This window comes from Nansenia antarctica, assembly GCF_963989245.1.
Source record: "Nansenia antarctica genome assembly, chromosome: 1".
NCBI lineage: Eukaryota > Metazoa > Chordata > Actinopteri > Argentiniformes > Microstomatidae > Nansenia > Nansenia antarctica.
Window position 1 is genome coordinate 37,555,956 of NC_137674.1, and position 27,500 is coordinate 37,583,455.

Consider the following 27,500-nt stretch of genomic DNA (forward strand, 5'->3'; position numbering starts at 1 on the left):
CATCATCATCATCATCATCATTATCATCAGCATTATGGTAATTAGCATCACAGTGTGACATCGTCACTCGTCTTAGTTGCTGTAATCGAGGACTGACAATCACACCAGAGGAACTTGATTAACGGTCTCTACTTCTTATTACACATAGCGCACACAACACACACACACACACGCACACACACAGACAGACAGACACACACACACACACACACACACACACACTCAACAAACACACAAACACACAAACACCTACAATGCACAGTGCTGGAAGTTGGAACAAAGACGCACGCACGCTCGCCCGTGCGCCCACACACACATACACACACACTCACACACTCTCACACACACACATACACACATACACTCTCACACTCTCACATACACACATACACACATACACACACACACACACACACACACACACACACACACACACACACACACACTTAAATCAAGTCCATTACAGAGACAATTCAATCTCCAGAAGCAGGCTGTTCTTCTCTATTTCTCTAAGTCATTTAAATGATCCAATTGAACTATTTGACATGGTGATGACCTTCACACAACCACATTCATACTCCTACTTTTTGTAAAACTTGACATGTGCATAATATAATCTGGTTAGAGATTAATTTCTGCCCCTGTTTCAGCACCAGAGGCAGAGAGAGTCCATCACTAGACAGAGTTACCCACCCGGAGGGAGGAGATAGACCCGGGGGGACAGGAAGAGAGGGGGAGGGAGAGAGAAAGAGAGAGAGAGAGAGAAAGAAAGAAAGAAAGAAAGAGGGAGGGAGAGAAACAGAGGGAGAGAGACAAGGCCCTCACCCAGGGGCAGGTTTGAGGCAGTCAGACTGACAGTAAGAGTGGGGGGAGGGGAGGGGGGTATGACTACATGGAAATGGGATGTAAATCTATGTATGTGTGAACAAGGGCCAACCACCAGAGAAGAGCAGAGACTATACATGGACACCAGTGCCACAGGGGAAAGACAGAGACAGTTATGGTTATGGACACACACACGCATCTGCACGCACACCCGCACACACACACCCGCACACACACACACACACACACACACACACACACACACACACACACACACACACACACACACACACACACCCACACACACACTCCTCCTCTCTCTGAGGAAATCCATCCCATAGCATGAAGCCCCCGGCAACCACAGCTCTCTGATGGAGGGAGAGTTCCTCAAAGACAGGGGATGAAGGGAGGAGAAAGGAAAAGAGAAGAGGAGAAGAAAAGGAAAGAATTCTTTTGAAGGATAAACCATGGGATTAGATAAGGCCGTCCTTCTGGGCAATAGAGTTGGTGTGTGTGTGTGTGTGTGTGTGTGTGTGTGTGTGTGTGTGTGTGTGTGTGTGTGTGTGTGGTGGTTGTGTGTGTGTGTGGGGCTGGGGGGGGGGGGTTTGGTGGTGAAGATCTGTTGCTCTGAGCGCATTAGCTGCTCAGGGTGAACAAAGCCCTTCACCTGCAGGGTTTAGAATACAGGCCTGTGTGTGTGTGTGTGTGTGAGAGAGAGCGAGAGAGAGAGAAAGAGAGAGACCTAGCGAGTGTCTGTGTTTGTGTGTGAGAGGGAGAGTGAGTGTGAGTGTGTGTGTGTGTTTGCCAATGCGAGAAATTGAGGGAGTGTGTGCTCCTGATTCAATTGAGATGACCTGTGTGTGTGTGTGTGTGTGTGTGTGTGTGTGTGCGTGCGTGCGTGCGTGCGTGTGTGTGCGTGCGTGTGCGGGTTTGTGTTGCCTAGTCAACCTATGATGACCCATGTGTGAGTTCATCACATACCCCCTCTGAGAATGTAAAGTCCTTCATCGGGGTTTGGATTCCTCATGTTCCTATCATGCTGCTGAATTGTCGTTGTTGTGTTCAGGTTGTTAGGGTAGGGCATGTTGTGATGGCGAGCAGCATATCTCCACTCAACAGGAGGGGGGATAATCATCTCTGATGGTGATCACGCAGTGACCAGAAGAGATCCAGAGCGTTCAAATTGGATTATCTCAAACACTATTTTTCTACTTATCATATTTATCATTTATCATCCTTGAGAGTGTTCAGCCTGATGAGGTTCCCGTCCGCCTGGTCAAATGGAGAGCAAGGCACAAACTGTACTTCTGTTCTTCATTCATTTCCACAGCACCAGAACGTGTTGGACTCTGGTTGGTTCTGCAGAGAAGGGTTCTCTTCCATCACCAAAGTCAGCATACACGGATCAACTCAAGGCACACATGAAGGAGACACGTCATATAATAGGACGACAGCGTTCCACATATAAAGCCGATGCCATGTTGTGTTGTGTCAGAGCTGATGTAACCGCAGAGCTGGCTGCAGGCGAGAGAGAGAGAAAGGGAGGGAGGGAGGGAGAGAGAGAGAGAGAGAGAGAGAGAGAGAGGGAGAGGGGGAGAGGGAGAGGGGGAGAGAGAGAAAGGGAGGGAGGGAGGGAGAGAGAGAGAGAGAGGGAGAGGGGGAGAGAGAGAAAGAGAGGGGGGGAGAGAGAGAGTGGGAGAGGGGGAGAGAGAGAGAGAAAGAAAGAGAGGGGGAGAGAGAGAGTCTTCCTCCTTGCCTGTTAAATATTTGAGATGCCTGCTGTGGAGTTATGATATATTCAGAGACAAGCCTGTTAGCTCTGTATATGTGTGTGTATGTGTGTGTGTGTGTGTGTGTGTGTGTGTGTGTGTGTGTGTGTGTGTGTGTGTGTGTGTGTGTGTGTGTGTGTGTGTGTGTGTGGATGCTGAGGGAGACAAGCCCGTTAGCTGGACTAATTCAGCCGTGAGCGAGAGGGAGCACTTTCACTGTTTATTTATCTACCTGAGAGAGGGGGGGAGCAAGAGAGAGGGCAGGGGGAGAGAGAGAGATAGAGAGAGAGTGGGGGGAGAGAGAGGGGAGGGGGGGGGGGGGGGAGAGAGGGGGGGGGAGAGAGAGAGAAAGAGAGAGAGATCGGGGAGAGAGAGAGGGGGGAGGGGGGGGAGCGGATGGCCAGCCTGTCAGAAACCATTAGATAGACGGACCCAGTGTGCTCTGGCCCATGTCAATGAGAGGGGTCCAGCAAAAGACAGTGGTGTATGTGTGTGTGTATGCGTGAACACGTGTGTGTGTATGTATGTGTGTGTGTGTGTGTGTGTGTGTGTGTGTGTGTGTGTGCTCAACGGAGTGAGACAACGTGTATGTGTGTATGTGTGTGTGTGTGGTGTGTGTATTTGCTAGACAGTGATGAGAGAAGGAGGCAGGATGCCCTCATTGTCTCTCTGAGACAAAAGGAACTCTCTTGGCACAGCAAAAAGAAAATCACAAAACATACAGCTACAATATCACACAGCGACACAGGGCTCTCAAGCATTCTGAATGTGTGTAAGTCTGTCTGTCTGTCTGTCTGTCTGTCACACACACACACACACACACACACACACACACACGCACACACTCTTACCTGGGATTGGAGCTGTTCCAATAGACTGCGTGTCTATCGAATATGATCTTCTCTTCGGCCCAGACAGACACCCAGGACAGGAGGGTCAACGCCATCAACGCCACCTCCATCACACACCTCTGGCCAAGCTGACACATCACAGGCTACAATATCCCCTGCGCTCTCAGTCTCTCACTGGGCTGGTAATATCCACTGCGCAAGCAGTCTCTCGTTTTATTGATTTTTTTCTTTTGAGTGATTTATCACAACAATATCAGGAGGATAAGTTCTAGAGGGAAAGTTTGACAGTTTGTTTCTCTGCTTGATAATGCATCAAATCATGATGGATCGTCAATGTCTCTTGGAAACTCTGATAGGCTTTTACTAAAATCAATACAGCAAAGTGCGTCTATGTCCTTCGATAGGTCCCAAACTTTTCTCCCATCGCGAAAGGGTGAAAAGTGCCCGCCTGATTATAGCCTTGCTTGTCCAAACCTCAGACTCACTCAAAATTCATGGTCTCCTCCAGCCAGCCGTGCATGATTTAGGAAAGCCTTCACTGAATAGCACATTGAAGCAGATTTCTATAAACCTATTAATGTTGATGAATTGTCAGCCCGCTCACGCCTGTCCCCCCTCTCGTCCACGCAGTCACACACCGCTCTCGTCTCGCCACTTCACAGGGAAACACGGAGCCGGAGACGAACCGAAAACTCTTTCATTGCGCTATTAGTTCAGACATAATTGATTAATATGCCTAGTTCCTCTTATAGTTGCAATAGTAGGGCCAGGTCGATTTTTAGGACAACAGCTTTCACTCACAGCCCCCCGTCCCAAGTTCGTCTTCTCTCTGTGTCCGCCGCGCTCACTCCGCTGATTTTGAGGCAAATCCAATGTGGCTTCATGGCCCGGCGCGTCGCTCCTCAGCGGGACACCTGGACCATCGGCGCAGGGATGACGACCGTTAGACCAGCGGCGAATAAGGACCTTCCACTGAGATTCCTGCACGGAGAGAACATTCGCGGTCTTTCTCTGAGACTGTGTAGTCGGCGGGATCTCCTATGACTCTCTCTCTCTTGCACACAATCTCTTTCTCTCTCTCTCTCCCCCTCTTTCGCTCTCCTCCTCCTCCGTGCGGGGCGGGCTGAGCACCAGGCGAGGGTGCCGCTGTCTGTCTCTCACCTCTGGGGACTCACATGGCTGACTCACTGCTCTCTCTCGCTCTGACTGTGTAGGGTTGATGATGATGTTATATTCATTGGCATTGCATCCAAGGACATCTTAGCTACTTCCATTTATTATTCAAAGAAGGTTGGTTGACTTTGAGAGACAGGGCTGTATGGTGATAAATGGAAACAGTCAGAGCTGGGTGTCTGCTGCTGTGTGTCCTACTGAATCAATGCCGGGGAAAGCTCCCAACCTCCTGTGTCCAGACCTGAGGCCATATTGAATACAGAGAAAAAACCGAAAAAGAGGTATGAGAGACTGCAGGATTGCTACCTCCACCACCAACAGCTAAGGAACAACTCTTAGGTCACAGTGTGAGTGCTTCAAAGACGGACCTCTTGCTCACACACAAGGGAGGCTCCACTTCTGTAGTCTGAGTTGAAAGCAACGGGCAGAAAATTATCCTAACTTTTTATTCGCGCCATCCTCTTCTAGAAATAATCATCTGAACTTTCTGTTGAATCTTTCAAGCAGAAGCGCCCTAGTTTTCATCCCACTGCCCAGCACAGTAGTGTGTAATTTGGGCTGCACGAATTTCGTTTGGGAGCGGACCCCATGCCACCCCCCATAACCCAAATACAGCTACATGTTGTCTGCCTCTGTGCATGAAATATTCATCACCTGTCTGGGGCGTGCATATGAAAACAGGTGGTGGTGGATAACATCCTGATGTGTTTTTAACATGAGCAACCAACTGAGGACTTAATTGACCTTAGAATGCTCTCTGTATGTCTATCGGTGTCGTCTTAAAAGCATAGCGTTGGCGACAGACTAACCCATGTTATATTCTAATCATAATACTGTACAGACTAACCTAACCTGTGTTATCTTTGATACATAGGCTACTGTACAAAGGCTTGGAGGCATTCTTCCTATTGTCATTTAAAGTCAGCCTGTACATGGTCCACGTCTCTGCATCATCTCCTAGATGTATCCTATGGGGATAGAAGTGTACAATCAAGTACAGAGGTTGGATGTATCCTATGCAGTCTCAAGCTCATGGAGACTAGCCTCTTGCTGTGTGTCCAGTTACAATCCTCCTCCTCATCATCATGTTAAAGGTGTGTGGGTGGTCTCACTGTCCTGGTTCATCGAGTTGTAATTAAACTTCACTAATGAGAATAAATGTTGCCAGATGTGATCACCCAACCACACATGGTTTCATCTAACCATTCCCATGTGCTGGGAGGAACACATGGTGAGTCTCTCAGGCTGAACTTTGGCCAGAGTACATTCAGCAGAGAGAACTCCAGAAGGGGCCTTTATGATGGACTGCACTTATATAGCTCCTTATTCCAAAGCGCTTTACAATGGCCTCTCATTCACCCATTCACACACGCATTCACACACCAATGGCGGCAAGCTACCATGCAATGAGCGAAGGTTTGAAACCAGGTCTCCCAAGTGGCAGACACAAGCATCTACTGTTAAGCCAAGAGGACATCCTCCAGGTCTCAGAGCAACACTTGAGTTTAAATGTCTCAGACAGGGCTACTTCATCACAAGAGCTTGATCCCAAATTACCTCTGTTACATTAATGTGTGGACTACTGTTAGGTTATTTAAGGACATAACTGGTGTCACACCTGACCTGGCAGGTAATGCTCTGTATCCTCTGCACTGATTATGAGAGAGCAACGGCTCCACCTAGTGGCCAAGCAGGTCAACAACTGCCAACAAGTAAAATGCATATCAGGATAATTTTTTCTCCAGGGGGGTATTCCATCAACGTTGCTAAAGGAAAATCCAGGCTTATTCTGATAAATAAAATTAAAAAAGCCTGGATTTTCCTTTAGCGACGTTGATGGAATACCCCCCCCCCCCAGGTGCTGGACTGAGCAAACAGGTCCATCTTTGTAGGATCACAAGCAAAAAAAATTCTGAGGACCTATTTTGGCCAAAGAGAATTACCCAATACCAAATCAAACCATGGCTCCTTCCTCGAAGCACTTTATAGAGCTGAAAGGATTGGAGACATTATATAGAAACAGCTCCCTCTTGTGCTCATAGGCTATGTACAATTTATGCCTATGGCTTACACCCAACCAATCCTTTTAGATCACCAGGAGTAATTGGCAATATGAGGGCTCAACTCAAAATGAAGCATGTCCTGGCCGTGTGAATTAATAGGTTATAAATAGGACCCAGAGTACCAATAATTAATGGATTAAGGTGTATGAAGTAATAAATGGAGTGAATATAAAGACGGAATGAAAGACTAAAAACACATCAGAAAGTAGTAAACAGAACAGGAATTTGGAAATGTTAACCAACACAGAATAGGAACAGAGGATAGATAAACCAAACAAGACCAGATGAAAGGAAGGAATAAACTAAAGATTTATTGAAGGCAGAAGAGCGGTGATGTTTCACAGGTACGAGGGGCAAATACAGACACATTTGTGTTGCGATATATTTAATATCTTTGTGTGGTACAAAAATCATCTTTTTCTTCTCGACAAAAAGCTAACAGGTTTGCACTGTTGTTACCTTTATATCAAAATATACATGTTTGACTTTAACTGGATATAATCCAAATCACTTTGTGGTACAAAAACATGAATATATACAACCATACACCCCCAGCTTCATATCCTGTCCACCCCTCCCATCCCCATAAAAAAGGAAATGACAAATAAAAGCTCTTTCCAACCAAGGATAGGCATACATGCTCTACCAGCAACACAGCTCTTGCTGTGCTTCAATTAAAGTATCTTTCCTAAAGAATTTACTCTACCAACATAGGCATTTAAATTCAATTAAACAACAGGGGACAATATCCAAATTTTATCTACTCAAAATGCACTATAAACGTCATGTAACTCTTGTGGATGTCATTCTGATGTGTAAAAAAAAAAAAGAGAGAAAAAAGAAAAAGCCCTTGAGAACTTTCAGTCTCAATCCTCAGATTCAAGGGAATGTGGAAAAATATATATTTTTTTAGCATAAAAAAGCCCTACGACTGACTAGCATTCTTTATTTTTTTTAAACAGCAGAAGTGGAAAGTACTTTGGTCCAGAACAGCATTAACCGTTTATAGCTACATGAAACTGTTAAACCATGCATAAGAAATATTTTAACAAAATGGATATGAACATACAAAACAATCTGTCTTGCGCCCAAAAATGCAAAGGCTCTATAAATGGGTGTTGTAGGCACACAAGGAATGTGACAGAATTAAGACTTCAGTGTGATCGTGCCACTCAAACCGACAGAGTTAAAAGTGCACTAGACTGGAGGGAAAAAGGACAGGGAACATACTCTCTAAAGGTCTATCGTTCCCTCTAGTCCTGACTAAATCATAAATTGATTTTCTAGACGCATTAGCCAATCACAACAGGCGGTGTGGAGCTCACGTCAGGTCTATACAAGATACTTCATGTTACATCCACTTCAACCAACACTAAGATTACATCCATTAACCATTCTGTTCCATCTGCCTTTTCTCAAGGCAACTGGCAAAAAACAAACAAATAAAAAGCATCTAAAGGACAGAGGCTGCGGAGCCAGGGGAATGGATCAAGACCTCTTTCGCGACAGATCTGTCTGATAAACAAACACCTAACCCGGAGAAGCATCAACAGTAAACAGGTCAAGGCCAGAGAACGCTTCCGTCCAGTCCCTATAGCAATCAACTCTACGGAAGTCTAAGGCACAGTGATTGTTATAAACCCTGCCCCACCAAAAAGATATACAGTATAGAAGTGATGCAAGTATAAATGCTAACATAACAAAATTAACACAATGGAATGAAACCTGTGCCCACTTAAGAAAGGAGTATATGTCAATAGAGAACCCAGTACAGTAGGGCCTCATGTGAGAAGAGTAAATAGGAGGATGGGGATAATGGAAGGCTGGGATAACTGGATACATATAGGGAGAAACCAAACCTGTAAGGCTGCAGACTATGCACTTCGCAAAGACATGGAATTTTCAGCATCTCAATAACTTGTATTCATAGCTCCAACCCAGGGAAAGAAGCTATATGCAGGCTTGTTCATAGAACCAACACAGATACGTCTGTCACCTGAGAGAAACATATTGAGCAGGCTATTTTCTTTTTCCTCAAAATGTAGGTTCAAATTCGTTTAAAAACTTTTGAGTGTCAAAAAAACTAAACGAGGAGGCTTTGGGAGCCTTCATATCAAATTGATGCCAGTGCACGTTATGTGGCAAAACTGGCGTGGCTGAGTAAGGCACAAGATTGTTGTGAAAGGCATTACGAACATGACGTTAGTATCTGATCCCTAGTGGTATGGATCCCCAAAGGCTTAAGGTGGATACATATATAGCATACAAAATAAAAAGGAAAAGAAGAAGTATCTACGGAATATAGAAATGGAAAGAAGATGTGTGCACAGAGAACGTTCGTACAACCTTTTAAGAGAAAATAACGTTCGTACAACCTTTTACCAACCAAAATAAAACCTTAACATGTCTCGATTCTCTCTCACTGGCCCTTTAGGTTCAAAGTGGCATTTCAGAAAATACACACACACATATATATATATAATATATCCATATACATGTATGGTAAATGATAAAGGAATGCTGAAGTGTGTCATGTGTGGATTTAGACAATGTCCACAGAAGTATACATCTGTTGTGGAAGGTGTTTTGTTTTAACAGGTTTGGTCTAAAGTGAGTCTATCATCCACCCCTCCCCAGTCCACCCCCTCCCCCTCTTAAATAGTAAACATTTCATAGCAAAAAGTTGTTCCTTTCCCTCAGCCTTCATTCACACCCCTGAATTAAACTGCGTTGGTCATCCCCCTTTGAAGACCACTGCCTTCAGCTTCTCAGTCCAATCAGACCAATGGGGGGGAAGGGAACAACTTTGTAGAATGAAATGCCGCCTTGGGAGTAGAGGCTCTCTCCTCAGGTGGTAGTGTAGGAGAAGGGCACTCAGATGGTAAGCTCGGAGGAGGTTACTTGGAGAAGGGCACTAGATAGTGGACTTGGAGAAGGAGACTCGAAGATGGTGGTTCTCTCCAAGGTCATGGTTGTGGAACTCGATGAGGGACTCGATGGCCTCCTCCACTGAACCCATCTGGATCAGAGCCATCTTACGGTCCTTCCTACACACACAAGGACAGGGAGACATGTTAGTGTAGTTATATATTTTGCTTCCTTAAATACTGAGTATTAATATTTTCTTCCTCATAGGGCGAAATGTGTAACTAAAAGCTGTCTAGGCTAACCAACTACAGCCACGGTCAGGGCCAAAATAAGAAAAATATGTTAAATAAGTGGAACATCCTTTTAAGCACAGCATTGTCACAGATTATTGTCACAGTTAGCCCATGGACATCAGATCTCCATTCCAACATGGAAACAGAGGTGAAAAGGAGTGACTCACTGGAAGAACTTGAAGGCCTTGACCATGGCTCCAGCAGTGACAAACAGGCTTCTGAGGTCTTCCTCCACCACTGATGGCCTAGAGAGCGAGAGAAAGGGAGAGTTACGAGTGGGATACTAGTACAACCAGAGATATTCTGCTGTGTACCAATAGTAGTCTTCCAACAGATGGTACAAGATATTTTGTGTGTGTTTGTTGTGATTTGAACACTGGACCAGTATGTACTCATGACATTAATATTATGAGAGGTGTGTAGTGGATCATCAGTCGTGGTTGTGTGCATGTCGTAAACGAGTATCTTCTACTACTCACGGTATGTTGGAGAGGTGGAGTGTGGCTGAGGGAGGGAAGATGTTGGAGTAGTTCTTGGAGCCGGGCTTCTTGAAGCGGTGCAGAGGGGAGTTGCCATAGTCCTTGGTCAGGCCCTGGTCCTCGTGGCCCTCTCTGGGCAGCTGGACGTTGGTGTGTTTAGACAGAGTCACACGCACCGCCCTCCCGTGCAGCCGCTGGCCGTTCAGGTGGCTCATTGCTGAGGGAACAAACAGACGTTAGGAAGTCAAAGACTAAACTGTGACTGCTAACTAATAGCATTGATATTGATTCATACCAAAAACATAATGGCAGTCACTGTACCCTAAATTAGCATGTCAGATCATTCCAAATGATCTGAAAAGTCTCAATGACTGGATTGAAGTGATGGAGAAGATTTAGAAGGGCGGGGGAAGGGGGTTAGATTAATGTGTTAAATAATTGAAGAGAGTAGTTGGTTCGTAAGTACCCAGCTGAGCCTGTGTTCCATCAGCCATCTGTATCAAAGCGTTCTCCTTCTTGTTGAACAGGATCTTCACTCTCAGCACGTCGCCATACACACCTTTGAAAGACAGGAAGACTGGTCACACACACATACGGCCAAACAGGGACAAGAACACAGCCAAACCTTGAGGCACACAGCCAATCACAGCAAGGAACACAACCTAGGCTAACCCTACCGAAATCAGGGACGATGATACGATCAAGATCATTCAGATTGAATCAATCAAGGGTACTGCTGGTTGAAGTCTTTTTCGTGTGATTGAGCAACGGTTGACTAAGGCTTGCTAGTATGAACTAGCCTGATATGCATTGCAGAGTGGTTCTTCTCTAAACCTAAATAGCACCAACTACTCAGTCCTAAAAGATGCTTTCTTGCGATGATGAAAGACAGGGCTACGACAGATGGTGATTTGAGAGGGCGAGTTCAATCAAGGAATGGTTGGATTGGTGATAAAGTATTCAACAGTCACACATAGAGGAAAATGTAGAATTCTGATTTTAAGACAGACGGGGGAGGGGGGGGTGGGGCTCTCTGACTGACAGAGTCACATGCAATGGGAGCAAACATGCAGATTCCCCTAGGTTCTGAGGAGATTTAACAGGACACAACATACTCCCACAGATATGGCCATTCAAAATGGTCAGAAAGATGCAACATCTCATTTTCTCCAATGTCTGAGAAAGACAGCGATGGGGTTCTGATTTACTTACTGTGGATAATGAATGACATGCTGCAGCTTTCTGACATTTTCTCATCTCTCAGCAAACAAACACACAAACAAAATAAACCCACAACAACCAAAACCGGTCATACATACAAACCAAACCAAACCAACACACACACACACACACACACACTCAGTTGAGTCTTGACAACTCGTCAATAATAAATAAAAACCAAACATGAGACAACCCAAGCCCATCGTGGCAGGTACAGTAGTAATAAAGGAGATGAAGGAATGATAACATACCGAAAAGAATAAATAGGCAGTGTGGCGTAACGCTCTTTAGAGACAGCAGGGGGAGCAGCAGGGCAGGGAAGGGGGAGGAGGGAGAGGGGAAAGAATTGTAGCGGAGTGGAGGACAGTGGAGTGGAGTCGGGACATGTCCGCAGGCCACAGGCGGCGAGGTCCACAGGAAGGCCACATTACCATGGAGGGAGGAGAGGCATGAAAGAGAGGGAGAGAAAGAGAGAATGGAGAGAGAGAGAGGGGGAGGGGGGGGAAGGTAGAAAGATAAGAAAGGGGACCCATAAAGGGTGAGAGTGATCGAGAGTAAGAGGGAGATCAGAGAGGGATGGGAGAAAGAGAGATGGTTGGGAGGAAGAGGGAAAGACAGGGGGAGGGAGAAGGAGAGGAGTGAAGAGGGACCAACATGGTGCCAGTGTTGTGTATTGTTTGACATTGTGTTTTATTGGAACGTGGATCCCAAATTGGGGACAGTGGGTGGTGAGTGGGTAGAGAAGGAGAGGTTGGACATGGAGAGAGAGAGAGGAGTGGGGGGGGGTAACAATTGGTCATGGGGCGTGCAGTCAGTTGGCAAGAGTCCAGGTGGGGGGGGGGGGGTTAAAATAAAAAAAGGGAGAGTGGGAGGAGAGGAAGAGGAGGGGAGGGAGAGAAAAAGAAAAAGGAAGTAAAAAAACAAGGTCAGTATACACAAAGAAATGTAGTGCTTCAGACAGTAGGACTGGCTAAATTAAAATGCACTGTCACTATGGGAACACTAGGAGAAAAAGAAGAGAAAAAAGATTAACAATGAAATACAGAAAAAAGGCAGAGACAATATGTACTTTTGAATGCAACACTAAGTCATGTAACCCTGAATATGAAAGCACATTAAGTCCTAAATAATCCCGTACCGAGTTAAACAAATGTCTCTAATGAGGTCTACATAATTAATACAACTAAAAGATGTACCAGACAACAGCTGTCTACTGACATTTAATGAATATGTAATGACTACCAATGAACCCACTGAAATGGTCTAGTCATAAATGATGTGTGTTTAAAAAAAAAAGAAAAAAAGAAGTAATATTGTCTCTCCAGCAACTCAAGAATGAATTTCAACTAAAAAAACAAAGACATGAAAATGCTAGATACAAATAGAAGTTAGTGTCTTTTGGGGATTAACAAAAATAAATAAATAAATAAAAACAGTGAACAAAGTGGCAGTAGAGAAAATGCAGGAGGTTTTGGTCAAACACAAGAGAAGAGTATTCGGGAGGAGGCAGGTGAACAGGCCACAGCTTCCACCCCAATAAAGTGAATTCTGCATAGAATTGATACTACCGGTTTCAAATAGTACAGAAAAAAGATGATGCTACATTGTTGTGTTTTGTATGTAGTGAGGTGAATCCTGATCATTGTTTGGCACGGTTGACAATGTTCTACTTTAGGAAATGTAGGGAAATACTTGAGTACGAGGCCATACAGTTAAAGAGAGAGGTGGGTGACAGTATTGACCTCCGAATTGAGGTTTCTGAATGTCATTGTACATGTATACTGAAGGGCTGTATATTATTGTACTGTGTAGAGACTCAGAGAGGGGAGTATAGTGGTATAGGAACAGTACTGACCTCAGGGTTCAGGTTGCTGACCAACAGGACACTGTTGTGTCCCCCGCCGCCCCCTAGGCCTAGGCCGAGCCGACCAGCTGCCGCCGCTGCAGCCGCCATGCCCCCAGGCATGCCCCCCAACTGTGCCGCCAGGGCACTGGGCATACCCTGCATACCCTGCATGCCCTGCATGCCCTGCATGGACAGGCCTACCCAAACAGACACAGTAAAGCGTTACAACCAGACGGCAGATGACAGTAACATTTACAACTTTTAACAACCTAATGGGCTTTATACAGGGCACAGAGGAGAGAAACAGACAGATGTTGCCTCACTGACCTGCTTGTTGGATGAATTGTGGGGGGAAAGCATGAGCGCCACCATACGGAGATGCTGAGATTAAACCTGGGGCACCTGAGAGAGAAAAATATTAAATATCTCGGACCCTGTTAACAGGCTGTTAAGCTCACTAACAATCCATCAGTGGCTGGTTTTCTGGTGAGTGTGTGTGTGTGTGTGTGTGTGTGTCTTACCGAAGGCTGCGGCCATGGCCTGGTGCTCCATGGAGGGCTGGGAGTCTCCTGTGGGCAGGTCTGGTCTCGTGTAGTCTCTGCTCTTGTCGTTGTTGTATTTCACGTTGAGGCTGGTGAGCTTGGAGAAACTGATTCTCAGGGTACAGCAAGCATTGTAGATGTTTTGACCATCCAGAGACTGAGGGGAAAGACATAGGCAATTGTATTCAGTGTGTGTTGAAAGAAATCAGTTTGGGATCCAATCTATACCTTCACAGCAGGGCAGACAGAACAGTCATTGACTTGAGCATTTTTTCCGTCCTGTATAATTTTGTGTGTGTCTACGTACCAGTTTGGCGTTATGGGCAATCATGCCGTCGGCATACTGGACCAGAGCCTGGAACTGGTTGTTCTTGGTGAAGGTGATTATCTTCAGCACAGTGCCAAACTTAGAGAATATCTGAGAAGGAGATAAATGACCATCAGTTATGGTGGATAAGCTCAGATTCAGTTTCCTCTAAAAAGGAAAACACTGCATCAACAAATGGATTCATGACCAATTGAAAATCCCAAAAGTTCCAACTTCACACAACATGTGTTCATCTATTCAGGGCAGGACAGCTTCTCTATGATTCAGGCTGTAGGCCCACATGTCTACACGTGTGTTTATACCTGATGGAGCACGTCCAGGGTGACCGGGTAGAAGAGGTTCTCCACGATGACCCGTAGTACAGGGCTCTGGCTTCCCATCCCGCCCATGCCCATGCTCGCTGCCTCTGCCCCGGACACCGCCATACCACCCATGCCGCCGCCCTGTACGGCATTCACCGCCTGCAGCGCTGCCTGGGCACGCTAGAGGAGACACAACGGTATGACAACATTTCCACAACGTTCAACTTTACATCCTACTATCTGATATGCAACGCTGCTTGGGCCCTCTATAGGCCCACATTTTTTTTCTATTCTCCATCCCTGTTTTTATTTATTTCATCTGTATTTCATGTGCTATACAAACAAGTTTAATTTGATTTTGGATTATGACAACTGATTGAAGGATTCATCATTGACAGCCATTGTCCAGTTCTTACCACTTGGTTCGGGGAGTTGTCGGTTTTGAGCTCCTTGTGGTTGGAGTACTGCATGTAGACGGGGTGGTTCCTGATGAGGGGGGTGACGGTGGAGTAGTAGTTCACCATGGTCTGGGCATTCTCTTCATTGTTCAGCTCCAGGAAGGCCTATAGGCGGAAGACACACACATGGTCAGCAAAAGACTTAAGAAGATACATGGGGAAATATTGGCTTGGGAGAAGGGCTTTCAACACAGCAAGCAGTTGTTTGTAACCTTGTTTTCTTTTAATCATGAACATGTGTGGGTGCGCGAGTGGGGCGATGTGCTTACCTGGTTTTTTCCCTTCAGCATCAGCAGGTTGGTGACCTTGCCGAAGGGCAGTCCCAGACTGATGACCTCGGCCTCGTTGATGTCATTGGGCAGCTTGCGCACGTGGATGACACGCGACGGAACACCTGGACTCCGGATGTCACCTTTGAACTTTTTGCTGTCGTTGCCATTGGCTGTACAGGAAAACCACATGGGGAACATTGACATCGCAGACGAGATAGATCACAGAGTAACACACACACACAGGATCCATTCTTGCGCACACACACACACACACAAACTCACCAAACTCACCTGAGCTCATGATATAAGGCCCGTTGGCTATGCAGGAAGAAAAGAGTTCGTCGGATCCTCTCTGTAAACAGGGGGGGGGGAAAGAACATTCCGTTTACTCCGTTGAAAACAAGATGGCAGGAAGAGCACCACGTTTTCACAACTGATGCGTGGTGTAATAACTGGGGAGATTTCATAATAAGGAGGATGCCGGAAAAAACGTCACATCATATCCACCCGCCCTTTCACTAGTATACAATGCTCTTCTCTGCAAGGGCTATTCTCACCACAAAACATGTTCTATTTTACCGTAACACTTTAGATTACTAGATACGCTAGATTATTATATCAAACTGTCCAGTGTCCCTTTAGAAACCACAAAACATTAGTCTGAATGTGGGCCGGGGAATGTGTAACCAATCACGTCTTGTCACAAGACACACAGGAAAAGTGTAACGTCAGGAGTTTGTAAACGCTGTGTCAGCAGCAGAACACTAACGCGGTCCACTTCAAGGGAGCCAACCAAAAAGACTGAGATTCTCCCACGCGGCTGCCCTCTGTCACAGCCGTGGCTCATGTCCCTCCGGTAGTTGATAAAGCTGGGTCTTCTCTCTCTCTCTGTGTGTGTGTGTGTGTGTTTGTTAATAGAGCTATTCTCCAGAATCACGGTTGGTTGAGAGGGAGAACTGGAGTGTAGCAGTCACACGGAGTGGCTCAGCAGCCTAAGCCTCTCCATCACTCTACAATGGAGGTCCTGTTCAGACGCATACTGGAGGGGCATTGTCACACAGGCTGAGCAGCACACACACATATGCGGCCGTATGGTCTCTTTCTGGGGCTCTGCTGTTGGCGCTCGAGAGGCCTGGGGTACTTAAGAACAACCAGGAATGCAAGTCGGACTACTTTTCTATTGCACTTTATGGGTTTTTATTATGCCCCAAGATAAGGCGATGACGCCACGTTGCGTCACTCTTGAGCCGATTCGCGGTTGAGAGGGGTCTCAAATGGAGGGATGTCTCACGGAGTGGAAGACCCAAGACATAGAGTTTTAAAATGCATCAGGGGACAAAAGCAGTTGCCATGGAGACAACACTGACCGTTGCAGTGCAGAACCCATTTAAACTCCAGGGCCCTATTCCATGAAGGGCGATGAGAGATAATCAAGACTATTTTGGGTAATTCGCGCTAATTTCAACTTGAGTTCCATCCATGAATGTGGCTCAAATAATTTGTCGCTCGTCAGAAAAAACCTGGTAGCGACCAGGTTTACGGTCTGGCTTAAGTAAGAAGTGTGTCAAATGTCTCACAGGCGGAAACTAAAGCCCGAACGACAGATTCCTTCAAGTGTCGTTTTGGAAATATTAGTTCCCAACTTTTACGAGATACTGTAGGTAGATAACGTGATATTTTGATAGATAGTCTGTGCTAGATAGATAGATAAATAAAATGGTGTTAAAAGAAAGGTATGTGTATCAGCTTGCATCTGAAATAACAGCGCAGTCTGCAAGGGGTTAAGGCAGCCAGCTTGTGATCAGAAGGTTGTTGGGTCGACCCTTGCCTCAGGTGAGAGGGGTTTACTTTAATGTCTATTTTTTCTTCATGCAAATCGATTTACAATAAATACATCTGTCTAAGTAAGTGAATCATCTATCCATCAGTACTCAGAAGAAATAATAATCTATGACAGTTACAATGCTAGAACAACATCATTTACTAGTCAAAAAGGCTTCAAACACCATTGTAGTTGTCAGTTCTCTAATAAATTAGCCTACACCTCAATTCGGGCCCGTGTGAATATTGATGTCACACGTCTGATTCTCATTCGAGGCCTGAACGAGGCTTTCCTTTTAATCGCGAATATACTAACGTACGTGGAATACCCCCCCAGATAGTTGGATCTCAACGACCCTGTGGCCCACACAAAGACAAAAACTCATCTGATTGGTCCAAGAAAAAAACACCTAAGCCCCTAAGTGTTTCTGAAGTGACAGGACGGATGTTAGTAACACTCCACCTGACCTTCCAATTATTGGTTGCTTTTCGATTTAGGGCATTTCGGTCTCCAGCCATATTGGTTACACTTACTCAAATTACTTTAAATCTGCAGACACTGAGGGGAAAGGGGCGGGCTTTAGGAGCAGGCCATCCACTTCCTCTACTGTGAAACTGGCCATTGTTCCACCTCAGCAGCCCTCCCACCCCGGTCACTTCCTCATTCTATTAATAACCATAGAACTGAGGCAGGAAAAAGAGACATGACAGAAATATAAATGCTTGATTTTCTTTTCCTTCTTTTTGACTGAATTGAAAGAGAGCTCAGTAGCCCTCAGGAGATATATCACTGCTTCATTATGACCACAAACCCCGACAGGAGGGAGAAGCAGAGAAACAAAAAGGCAGAGGGATCCAAGTTAAGAGATGACTACACGACCCAACCCTACACTCCTACACAAACTGGCCTTACAAGTTCTAACTCGTCCAGATCCTGTTTCCACAGACTTTTGGTAGTCTAAAGGAAACCTGAGAGGATGACACAGCACACATTGTGTACTGCCACAGTTGCATATCTTCCTTATGCCTGTGGGCGAGACGAACACTGGAATGCATCTGCATGTGACAGCCTAAGTTGCTTTCAGCTTGAACAAACAGAAGAAAGACCTTTTTGAAAGAGAAAACAAAAAGTACGGGTAAATGGACTCCTTTGGGTAGCCTAGTATCTCCTCCATTTCAAAGCTGTTCCTCCCGTGCTGTACCTATTGAATACAACACTACTTCAGCCGCCCTAGAGCTTTGGGTTTCGCCAAAAGTCCACCCACCCACCCAACCCCCCCCCCCCCCCGCACACATTGCAGGTGGGAGCATGTTTACTCTGTGATTCAGCTGCGGCCTCAGGGGGTGGGGAATCAAGTCGGATTGGGGGCTGGGGTCGGAATGTGACCGCGGAATTCCAGACGCTCCGTCCAGACGGAATAATTACAGATTCCAGAGGGGCAATCCTCCGTAACGCTGTAGGACTACAGGCTAACCATTCCCACATCACTTGGAAAAAAACGGACAAAGCACACAATGAACAACACGCTAGGCGAGTTCTGACTCGGGGAAACAGGGAAAGTTAATTAAATTGGGCTATGTCTAATGAGAGAAGTTAATTTGCAGGGCCTCTCCTCTCCACACACAAGTAGCCTAAATCGTGTGTATTCACAGCACTCAAGCCTTGCCTAGTCTGTCACGGCACTCATGCATAGAAATAGGACTTTTACTGTTCTTCCGCATAACAGTTAGGTTACATTGACATGCTAATGCATGGGGTGGAAGCAGTGTGATGTGTGTTTCTCTCTGGGCGTGTATCAAAGTGTTTGTTTAAACAGCAGAGGACCTTGACCAGACCAAAGTGTTGGGAGGGTAGTTACAACCCTGGGCCTCGTTCCATTACCAGGCTATACAAACACTGCTCCTCCCTGGATCCTGTTCCATTAGACCTAGGCTACTTCAAATACATGCCGCCCCTCATCAACCCTGTTGAAATTAATGTTCATTTGAAAACTAATTATGTAACGGATGCATCTGAACTTAGTATTAGAACTGGACCAGGCATTGTTGTCTTCAGAGTGGTAAACTAAGCACCAGAATTAGCCTTCAACAGGAAGTGTCATTGCACAATGCAACAAACGAACCCAACGGCCAACCGTGACGCTACACTAACAATTGCCATGTTGAAACACACGGCTGCATTCCTCTAAAGAGAACCACATGTCTTCCGGACAATTTTCATTCTTACAACCAATTAAATCTTATAAGTACTGGTGAATCTGCTTTAGTTCAGTTGATTATTATATTCAGTGTAGTGAGCATGATAGCTGGCTCAATATGGGAACCTAAAACAGCCCTTCTGAATATCCAGAGGAAGCTCCTACATTCATACCAAACAGAGGCACATACACCCATCTCTACAGTCTGTGTAACATCACAGCTGTCAGACACTGAGCTACATCTGACTGGAACAGACAGTTAAAGTAGCCTGGCTCATGAGAGACACCAGACTTCAATGTTTAGATGGGGGGAGGTCTAACTTCTGCTACAAGGAAATGAGAGATTGCAAAAGACATTCAAAAGTCTATAATCAATTATATATCATGGAAAATTATCAGCAAAACATTTGAATATGAGAATTACGGATGGAGAAAATAATCAAATAAAAATAGTTATGAATTATGTAAAGCTGCCTTACCTTGGTGCCAACTGATATGTCATGGACACCGCTGTGAAAAGGAGAGAACAGTCATTTTAAAAGGTGACAACAGAATAACAGACATTTCAAATGGCTAACACACTCCCTCCAGGTCAAACACAGTTGAGGACAGACAGAACATACAGCAGAAAGAGACCGCCTTTTAACTGAAACTGAAACATTAGACTTCCTCAAATAGAACTGTGTTGATGGAGGGGCACAACATACAGGAAGTGGCTCTGAAACCCACCACATGACAGGAAATCTAATCTAATAACAAATATATATCTCTCTTTTTTTTTTTTTTAAAGAAGCATTTCCTCCAGTCCTCTCACAAAACATCGCAGGAGAGGGTCCATCAGTTCATCCTCATACACCAATACGTTAAGAAGTAGGCGAGGAGAGAGGAAGCAAGGAATCAAGTGAAGACTTGAGATTCACCTCCCTCCAATCCCTTCCCCCCTCTGAATAGTAAAAAGGTATAGTAGGCCGATCCACTGGAGAGTTTGACTGTCAATAGCAGCTCCCTCTACACAATGGCAAAACATGTTCAACTTCACAACAATCACCACTCAATGAAACTAACAATACTTACTCAATTTCAGTGACGTAACCGGATCCCAGGGGGTACAGATCAGTGTCTAGGCGGCTATGGGGGAGAGGAGAAAAGAGGGGCAAGTTCAGGAAAGGGTAGACACTTGAGTAGGAGCTATATAATTAATTGCGACACAAAGGCTAAATAATTGATGACCCCGGCATAGGTTAGTTCTCTCCAACAAAACAAATAACAAACTCCATGGTATCTTATGTCCAAAATGCGTTCAACTTCCCATCATCAACAATCTGAGTCTTTCCCTCTATTTTTTGCAAGAAAATGAGCATTCACGACTTAACATTTCATAATCTATTATTGCAATTTGTCCAACAGCCCGAGTCAGACTCTCGATGTCTGATTGAATCAACAGGTCACAAACATCTTCAAGGCAGCAGACTCTCCGCCATTCACTACCACTGAATGCGGAAATGACCAACGCGAGACACGTTGTGTTCAAGCAGTTTCTTGCTGCATTTCTTTCCGTGAGCAAAACTTTTACGGTGTTTACTCTAATTAACAAAACAGTGTATCTATAATGATACTGATATGTTACTACGTAGCTATAACCCATTCCGCTGAGGTAACTCTTACTAGCCAACTCCTCCAGACATATTTGGAGATTTCTCCCGCAAACAAGGCGAGCTCGCTAAGCTACAAAAGCGCTCGTCTTGAAACAGGTACACGCATATTTCCATTTCAAATGTAACGTTTAACACAACCCATAAACGGGTATAAATACAACCGAAATGGCGACATAGAAGAAAGTTCAAACAGTGATATTTTTTCAGAATCTTTTTGTAATAAAAGCTGGATCTTTTTCTCTTACCCGTCCATTGCACAATACAAACTGCAGGTCTGGGAAGCGGAGGGAGGGCGGTAGATTTCCTTGGTTTTCGTACAAAATGGCTGAACACACGGAGGCGCGCGCTGATTAGTCTAGCCAGTTGGGAGAGCACAAAATGGGCGGTCACTTACACATTGTTTCGCAATATGATTGGACAAATCCTCCATCATTTGTGAAAGGCAGTGGTAAAAGTTCTACTGAAAGTTCCAAAGTGGTAAAAAAAAAAAAAATACATGGAACTACAGTACCACGAAGACATGTCTCAGTGAAACTTACAATTGTTAATACTAAAACGGGGGAAAAAATACCATGACCTTCCATACCGACAAATCATCTGATGGCTCTGCTACCTTTGATTCACACATGTCTATGGTTTGATTAGGCACATCAAATGAGCAACAGTTATACAACCAATAATAACATCACAAGACATAGTGGTATATCAGGATAATAGTGCTCCTTATAGAACTGGCTCTAGATATTATACCAACCTGTTAGATCTTGATCACCAGAGCATGTCAACATCGACATCTACTCTCGTGCTGGAACATTTGTACAGCCATAGGCATAGGATTGAAGTTCACCCCACAGCCTGCCAGCAGGTGGCAGTATTTCTCTATAGCTACTATGCTATAGTTCTGCCTACTGTGCTGAGAATGGACGCAACCTTTAACCATATTAACCATAATTATTTAATGATCGTGAATAACTCAAGGCACATGAATAACTCAAGTTAACCCAAGACCAGGGCATGCATGGACTCATTACACACAGCAAGTCTCAGCAGGAGACTAATCCCTCTATCTTTCCCTCTCTCCTCTCTCCCTCCCTCACTACTTAAGTGTTGTGTTCAGGGAGGCCCCCTTGCTGACCTCCCTGGAGACCCCATGCCCAGCTGACTTTTTACTCCCTCCATTACTCCCAGTGTAATGCTGTTTCACCCATTAGGAGGCAGATATGCCTCACCACTCACACCACTATTAGCCTTGGAATGGCTGCCGCACCTGTGTGTGTTTGTGTAACTGCTTTGGTTAATCACATAAAAGCAACTGTCCACCCGGGGCTGTAAACAAACAGTAGTTTTATTGGAGATTAAACATTTGGACGACCACAGAATAGATGAACAGGCATTGGTCTAAAACACAGAGGGCAGACGGACAAGTCCAACCAACTGAATCTGACAAAGGCACCAACAGTACACAGATGTTGTTTATCTTTTAAAATGCACACAGCAAATACAATACTGCCCCATACAGCCACCATCTAGAAAACAATAATAAACAAACCAGTACGATTATAGTGGAAATGTAATGTACACATGGAAATGATTTGTCTATCCATGTGGTCAGTTGTCTCATCCTGGAATGTGAGAAAGGCTTTTTTTTTTCCTTCTGATGTTGACTGTAGACAGAAGACTGAGGAGTCCCCAATCAACAATGAACAACAACAACACCATGTTAGGTCTTCATCAGTCACTTTTAGCGTGACTGAATAAGCTGGAGCAGGGAGGCAGATGGCAATTATAGAGGGACTCAACTTTAGCACCAACCTCAAGGGTTATGTCTGTCTGTCTGTCTGTGGTGGTCAGAGATGGACCATGTGAGGGGCTCCAACACATGGTATAGAATGAGAGAAATAACAACAGCCAAAATCACTGGCTCAGACTGACCACTAGTGCCCCACTGCCTAACAGCAGATCTAGAAGATGAGGCGGGATCCATTTGGGGGCTCCTCCCTCCACCATAGGGTGGGACACAGAAACCAGATGTCTATCCACACAGACACAGACACTGGGAATGAAATTACTTTGTTTTGTTCTAATGTAAATTCATTCCGAGGACAGTTTCACAGGCCCCATTGCTGTCGAATCATAATTGAACCCCTGATTACATTCATATGAAAACCATAATCGAGACTTGACAATGAATATATATCTACCTGTTAGGTTTCATGCAGTGCTACCTCATTATAAGATTCAACATTGACATTATTGCTCACGTAACAAAAATCAATAAGCATCACAATAAATGGTTTAACTGAATGAATCAACACAAATGATTTGCATGTGCCTGTGTTTTCTTATGAGATGCAATGTGGCATATACTGTAGCATGTCTAAAGACATATTTCAGAGACATTATGCTGCTGTGTCAAACCTTTTTTCAGAACTTAATAATTGATTTCATATCATGAACAGTCACATATATTATTGTATGATAAAGACAACAGATATAAATGAGAATATATGGGTCTAGATAGCACAGGTTTTTTCCTTAATGATCATGACTGAAATGTAGTAGTGCTTACAAGCTGGCATGCAAACAGTGGTTTGAGATGATGTGAAAGAAAGTTAAATAAATACATTGTATAAAACATAATTTGATATCAATATATTAAAATACTATTTAAAAACAATATTTTAGAGACAATATTGTAATATGAAATTAACAAATAGCTGATACACAGAGAAATATATGTAAATATGCATCTGCGTATCTTTGTTGTTCTGACTAAATCACAATGATTAAACATTTTCCAGATCTCCCCTTCGGATAGCAGTACAATCCAGAGAGCTGGTACATTTTTCCCCCCAATAATAACCATGAACTTGCATACAGTTCAATAATAAAGATACCTATACATACTGAACACATTATAAATGTCAAGACAGAAAAATAGAAAAATATCAATAGAAATAATAAGCAAAATACATATCATAGGATGTATACAGAGTAGTATACTGTCTGTTGTGGTTGTTGTGGCTGTAGAAGTTGTTTTATTGGCTTTAGTTGTTGTTGTTTTCCTTTTGGCTGCAGTTTTGGCTGTAGTACTTGTCGCAGTTTTTTTCCAGAGTCTGGACACGTGTATGAATACACACACTCTCTCTCCCTCTCTTCCTCCCTTTCTCCCTCTCTCTCTCTCTGCACACACGCACGCACCACACACCCAGACACACAAACACTCACCCAGACACACACACTCACCCAGACACACACACACACACACACACACACACACACACACACACACACACACACACACACAGTAATATTCATTCACATGACCGTGCAGCACTTGCAGGTCTGTTTCTTCTCCTTCTCCTTCTCCTTCTCCCCCTCCTCCCCTCCTCCATTGGCCTCTCCCTTCTCTGCCATACTCCCGTTGGGGGGTGCCTGGTCTCCTGTGGCCCCCCCTCCTCCTGTCTTCCCTTCCCCGTCTTCGATGACTACAAACTCAGCCTTGACAGATCCATCCACCCCCTCCATGTCCAAGGCTCTCCTGGTATCCTGCTCCTCCTCCACGGTCTTGTAACCCATGAAGACCAGGGTGACGGGGTTCTCCTCGCTGGCCTGGTCAGGACAGGGACCCAGCAGTTTGGCCTCAATGCCTGTCACCTCCCTCCTGGGAGTCATGTTGCCCTGCACCACACCATTCTCTCCTGTAGGGGGCACCGTGGCACAGAGAGAGAGAGTTGAGAGAGCTGGAGTAAGCAAAAGAGGGAGAGGCTGAGGCAGTATTTGCCCTGTTTGAATACCCTTAAAATTGTGGCTGTACAGATTAATTGAATAATTTAACAGATTAATTTACTTTTTTTTAAAAACAAAGGCATTTTAATATTCTATTCTATTTATATCAGACCAAGGACAAGAAGTAAAATCTAGAGTGAGTGACATGTAGCCAAGTAAAAAAGATTGTTCGGTAAGCTTGGTTCAAGCAATTAGCAACCTTTTGTCTTCATCTGTGGGACTGAGAATGGCAATCATTTAATTGTTAATTAACTTGTAAAGTACCCTATTACTCACTACTTATTGAGATACTTTGAGTTTCTTGTCTAGGAAAGTTTAGAAAATCAATGAACACCTAAATTGCATGGTGAGTATTAAGGCAATACATTTCCAGATTAGATAAATCGGTAGATTAACCAACCATTAGGAAAATATCAACATGTTTTCAATCTTAAAATGCATCCTTCCTTCCTGCCGTCCTTCAGAGAAATCCCTGATCTGATCTGATCTGATTGGTGAAAGCAGTGCAGTAGAAAGCATGCTGTGACCAATCCAATCATGTGAGATCAGTGATTAGATGGAAGGGAGGAAGCAAGGATGTCTTATGAAACTATTCGGGCCATGGTCATTTTCTTTCTACTCCTAATGACTGGTTGAGATGAGAGGTTTGATGACACTGTGGGAGGTTGCTCTGACTGTTTCTCTCGTGTGGTGTAGTGACTCTGACAGGCTATCGTCAAGGCTGCATTCCGTGGCAACATTTCCTATTTGTGAAGGCAACTGATGAAAGGGGGAACAAGTTGGCAACCAATCAAAATGTTCAGACATTTATTCTGAAAAATGTAAATACATTTCAACATCATTGAAAATCAATGACATCAATGCCAAAATATTGCAATGCAATTAATTCGGTGAGTAATATTACCCACTACTCTACACTAACTAGGTAGTAGGTGGAGAAGCGGTTACACTCTTTTCCTTCCACTCCATCTCTGCCTCATGAGTAATACCCTGTCCTACTAAGAGTCATACTGGATACAGTATCATGCTGTCTTACTAAGACACTTATTTCTGTATTGTATGCTTCTGGTCTCACCTGGGACATTGTCATGGTGGCCCACCTTATGTTGTCATGGTTTGCAGGCTTACCTGCAGTGTTCCCTCCATTTTCTTTGGCCTGATCGGCTGTGACAGTTTCAGCCTCCAGTTCCTCAATCTCCTGCTCTAAGCTAAACACACACAAACAGAGGACAGAAGCAGAGAAATCACTTGAAATCACAATAATCACTGCAGATTATTAATTATTAATCTCTGAGTATTGGAGAAGGGGTAGGATTAAATAAGCTTATGCTTCTTCCTACTACTTTTCGGACATGTTAAGTAAATAGTGTTTTTTGTTTTGTTTTGTTTTTTCTTGTTTTTGTTTTGTTTTTTCTTGTTTTTGTTTTGTTTTTTCTTGTTATAACTATTTTTTTTTCTTCACATGTTCGAAATAAAGCTTTCATTCACTTGTCTGTGTAGCGGACAGTATAGCCCTGCCTGCGACTTGGAAGGTCAAATGTGGCCCTCGTACCACAGGGATGTTCTCTTGGTAGAAGAGACGCTTCACTGACCTGAGGATGTTCTCCTCCAGGGCTTTAGTCTTCACCTCGTCCTCCTGCAGTCGTTTCTGAGTCTCGTCTTCTTCTGGGGCGCCGTCCAGCAGCCAGCGCTCCCTCAGGGCCTTAGACTGGACACAAAACACACAGGTGTGTGTGTGTGTGTGTGTGTGAGTGTATGTGAATTGTGAGAGAAAATTATCTACATTTCTACATTTAAGATTCAAACTTTGGATATCTAGGGCAAAGCTATATAAACTGATTTCCTGTTGTAACCACACAATGAAACCAGTTTCTCTACTTGAAGCTTGACATTGGCTAGACAACAGACACATTTAAATGATTACAAAGACCTGATTGCTCTCTTTTCTCCCGAGATGGACCAAGCCATCTAGAGCAGTTTTTGACTTTTGTGTTTCCCCAGACCCAGTACTCTAAGACCAGACTAAACCAGTTTGTGGCTATTGTGTTCCTTTTTCACCTTTGTGTAACTAGGAGAAAGTGGGGGCCGATTCCCCCTTAACCTTCATCCCCCATCATCTTCCTCAATGTACAAGTCCACACCCATTGCTCATGATTGGTCTAAACCTCACCCGAGGGCGGACCCCTTACCTGAGGGTACCTGATTGTATATATACAGAGATGTGATGAATGATCTGGACTTTACGAGGAACTTGCAGATGCGTCTGACGAACCTGTAAACTTCCTCCTTCTGCAGAAGAATATTAAATATATTTTCTTATACATCTTGAAACAAAACAGGCTGCTTTATTGATAATTTGCTCTAACAGAATCCAGGTGCCTTCAGGAAAGTCTACGATACATTTGTGGTAATGTTTCTTTATACAAACCTGGTATTTCAAATTTGACATTTGTTCCATTTGCACACAGAATCAACCCCTGTGGTCATTAAAAAACCCTACAAGAGCTAACCCACACACACCAACTCCTACTGGCAACAACCGTTTGTTATTGTGTGTGTGTGTGTGTTTTCAGTAACAGTGCCAACTGGACCATGGCATTCGGCCAGGGCATCGACTCATCTCTCAGAGTAACAGCGGCCAGTACTACTTTACTTCTCTCTAGCCCTGTCTCTCTTCATCTATCTGTCTGTCCATTTGACTCTTTCTTGGTCTAGCTATCAATCTGTCTATCTCTCTGTCTCTCTTG

General features: G+C 44.4%; 3 protein-coding genes across 4 annotated transcripts in view; all 3 read right to left on the bottom strand.

Annotated features, from left to right (window-relative positions):
* LOC308158738 (ephrin-A2-like) overlaps window positions 1–3,582 on the bottom strand; it is a gene marked incomplete at both ends in the record, with an annotated part of 38,669 nt that extends 35,087 nt beyond the window's left edge. Inside the window, one exon of the mRNA XM_080532431.1 lies at window positions 3,446–3,582. Within this exon, the coding sequence (XP_080388557.1) occupies window positions 3,446–3,582 (137 nt within the window). The remainder of the gene's footprint in view (window positions 1–3,445) is intronic.
* A 5,713-nt stretch (window positions 3,583–9,295) lies between these two features.
* Window positions 9,296–21,235, bottom strand: LOC308175835 (polypyrimidine tract-binding protein 1-like). Of its 2 annotated transcripts, none has more exons than XM_080550390.1 (16): window positions 21,210–21,235; window positions 20,384–20,437; window positions 19,789–19,819; window positions 15,582–15,642; window positions 15,288–15,460; window positions 14,977–15,123; window positions 14,561–14,740; window positions 14,238–14,348; window positions 13,910–14,087; window positions 13,716–13,790; window positions 13,398–13,585; window positions 11,794–11,827; window positions 10,788–10,880; window positions 10,322–10,538; window positions 10,010–10,087; window positions 9,296–9,728 (listed from the first exon to the last, which is right to left on the bottom strand). In XM_080550390.1, exons 1-16 carry the CDS (start codon window positions 21,215–21,217, stop codon window positions 9,596–9,598), a joined length of 1,761 nt encoding a protein of 586 aa, XP_080406516.1. In that variant the 5' UTR covers window positions 21,218–21,235; the 3' UTR covers window positions 9,296–9,595. The 2 variants fall into 2 exon arrangements, with proteins under 2 accessions (XP_080406516.1, XP_080406515.1); XM_080550389.1 differs by having other exon boundaries at window positions 15,573–15,642.
* A 3,047-nt stretch (window positions 21,236–24,282) lies between these two features.
* The window catches only part of palm1b (paralemmin 1b), a gene marked incomplete at both ends in the record, with an annotated part of 5,908 nt that continues 2,690 nt past the window's right edge, over window positions 24,283–27,500 (bottom strand). Inside the window, 3 exons of the mRNA XM_080522513.1 lie at window positions 24,283–24,665; window positions 25,882–25,961; window positions 26,346–26,461. Coding sequence (XP_080378639.1) covers window positions 24,283–24,665; window positions 25,882–25,961; window positions 26,346–26,461 — 579 coding nt within the window. The remainder of the gene's footprint in view (window positions 24,666–25,881; window positions 25,962–26,345; window positions 26,462–27,500) is intronic.